Source organism: Galeopterus variegatus, unplaced genomic scaffold (genome assembly GCF_000696425.1).
Source record: "Galeopterus variegatus unplaced genomic scaffold, G_variegatus-3.0.2 Scaffold1049, whole genome shotgun sequence".
Lineage (NCBI taxonomy): Eukaryota > Metazoa > Chordata > Mammalia > Dermoptera > Cynocephalidae > Galeopterus > Galeopterus variegatus.
The window spans coordinates 386,500-387,915 of record NW_007727160.1 but is presented as its reverse complement, the minus strand read 5'-3'; the positions used below and the strand labels follow the sequence as shown (position 1 = coordinate 387,915).

General features: G+C 52.3%; 2 protein-coding genes across 2 annotated transcripts in view; one reads left to right on the top strand and one right to left on the bottom strand.

Moving 5' to 3' along the window:
* Window positions 1-1,416, bottom strand: part of SIAH3 (siah E3 ubiquitin protein ligase family member 3) — a 75,133-nt gene that overhangs the window by 14,674 nt on the left and 59,043 nt on the right. The window lies entirely within an intron of this gene.
* Window positions 373-1,416, top strand: part of LOC103591899 (sex comb on midleg-like protein 1) — a 3,120-nt gene continuing 2,076 nt past the window's right edge. The window contains exon 1 of the mRNA XM_008574444.1: window positions 373-863. Within this exon, the coding sequence (XP_008572666.1) occupies window positions 373-863 (491 nt within the window). The remainder of the gene's footprint in view (window positions 864-1,416) is intronic.

Sequence of the window (1,416 nt, the reverse complement as noted above, 5' to 3'; positions counted from 1 at the left end):
CATGAAATGCGAAAAAATATCCAGGACATGAAGCAGGAAATTGACAAAGAGATTAATACCTTAGAAAAAGAATGTAGGGGATGGGAACCCGGCTGTGAAACTCTCTGTTCTCCACTCTCTCGCAACCGTCCGCCACCGTCCGCCACCGTCCGCCACCTTCGAGAGTCGCGCTGGGTCACGCCCCGCCCACCCTTCAGAACGGCCAAGGAAGGCAGCGCGCGCCTCTGCCCGGGTTCCTCGTCCGGAGTGCGCGACAGAGCGTTTAACCCCCTGCTCCTCCCGGACCGCGAACCGCCCCCCGGACAGAGGCCCGGGCTGGGCCAGGGCGGGCCCGGCAGGGCGGGCTCGGGAGCAAGCTGATCCCTGGTGACGATGGCTCAGTCCACCCGGCCCCCCGGCTTTGATGTGTTGAGTCGGGATGAACTGCGCAAAAGGCTGCAGCAGACGTCTCAGGATCGGGGTGTGCTGGATACGCTCAAGGGGGTATGTGAAGCTATTGGAAGCCTGGACAAGAAACTCGATGTCGTTCATGGAAAGGTTTCAAAAATCCAACGTCTCCATGCGAAAGCACTGAGGCGACGTCGTAAGCTATCTGGATATGCTTCCAGAAATTCTAAGTACTGGCTGTCTAGGAGAAGTAAATTCCAGAAAATGAGGAAGAAGGGGTCTCCCAGTTCATTCTCCTACCATGAAAGTTATAGCCCAACTTCACCCGTGAGGAGGCGGGAGATTGACTACCAGAGCATCCCCGAAGGGGTGTTTAATCAGTCGGACGACTCCCAGGAAACGGATCAGGAGTCACTGCTCATGGAGCAGGAGCAGAAGGAGCGGGAGATGTTCTTCAGCCTGAGTCCTCGACGCTTGTCTGCAAATCCATATCAGCCTCCTGTCGTGCCTGATAACCCTCTGCCGGGCACTTCTTTAATGCCCTCCTATACCAACCCAAGGGCAGTTAAGAACAGCAGCATCCTTCCAAATGCCCCAGCTTTCGGGGCAGCACCGGCAGGCCTGCTGACCCAGGGAGATTCCAGTTCAATATACAGCCGTGAAATGAAGAGTCACTCAGTCTTCCTGAGGAATAAACATACTGTATCCTCTGTCTGTGTCCCTTCTGGTTTTGCTACAAGTTCACCAGTGGAGCCTGACCTCTATGTCTCTGAGGACCNACCAAAAATCAACGTAGAGAAACTAGAAATATGAAAAAATCAGAAACTATGACACCACCAAAGTAATTCAGTAAATCTCAAGTACCAGACCCTACAGCAAAGGAAACCCTAGAAATGACTGAAAAGGAATTCCGTGCAACTGTCTTAAGGAAAGTCAGTGAGATAAGAGAAGACTCTGTAAGACGACACCATGAAATGCGAAAAAATATCCAGGACATGAAGCAGGAAATTGACAAAGAGATTAATACCT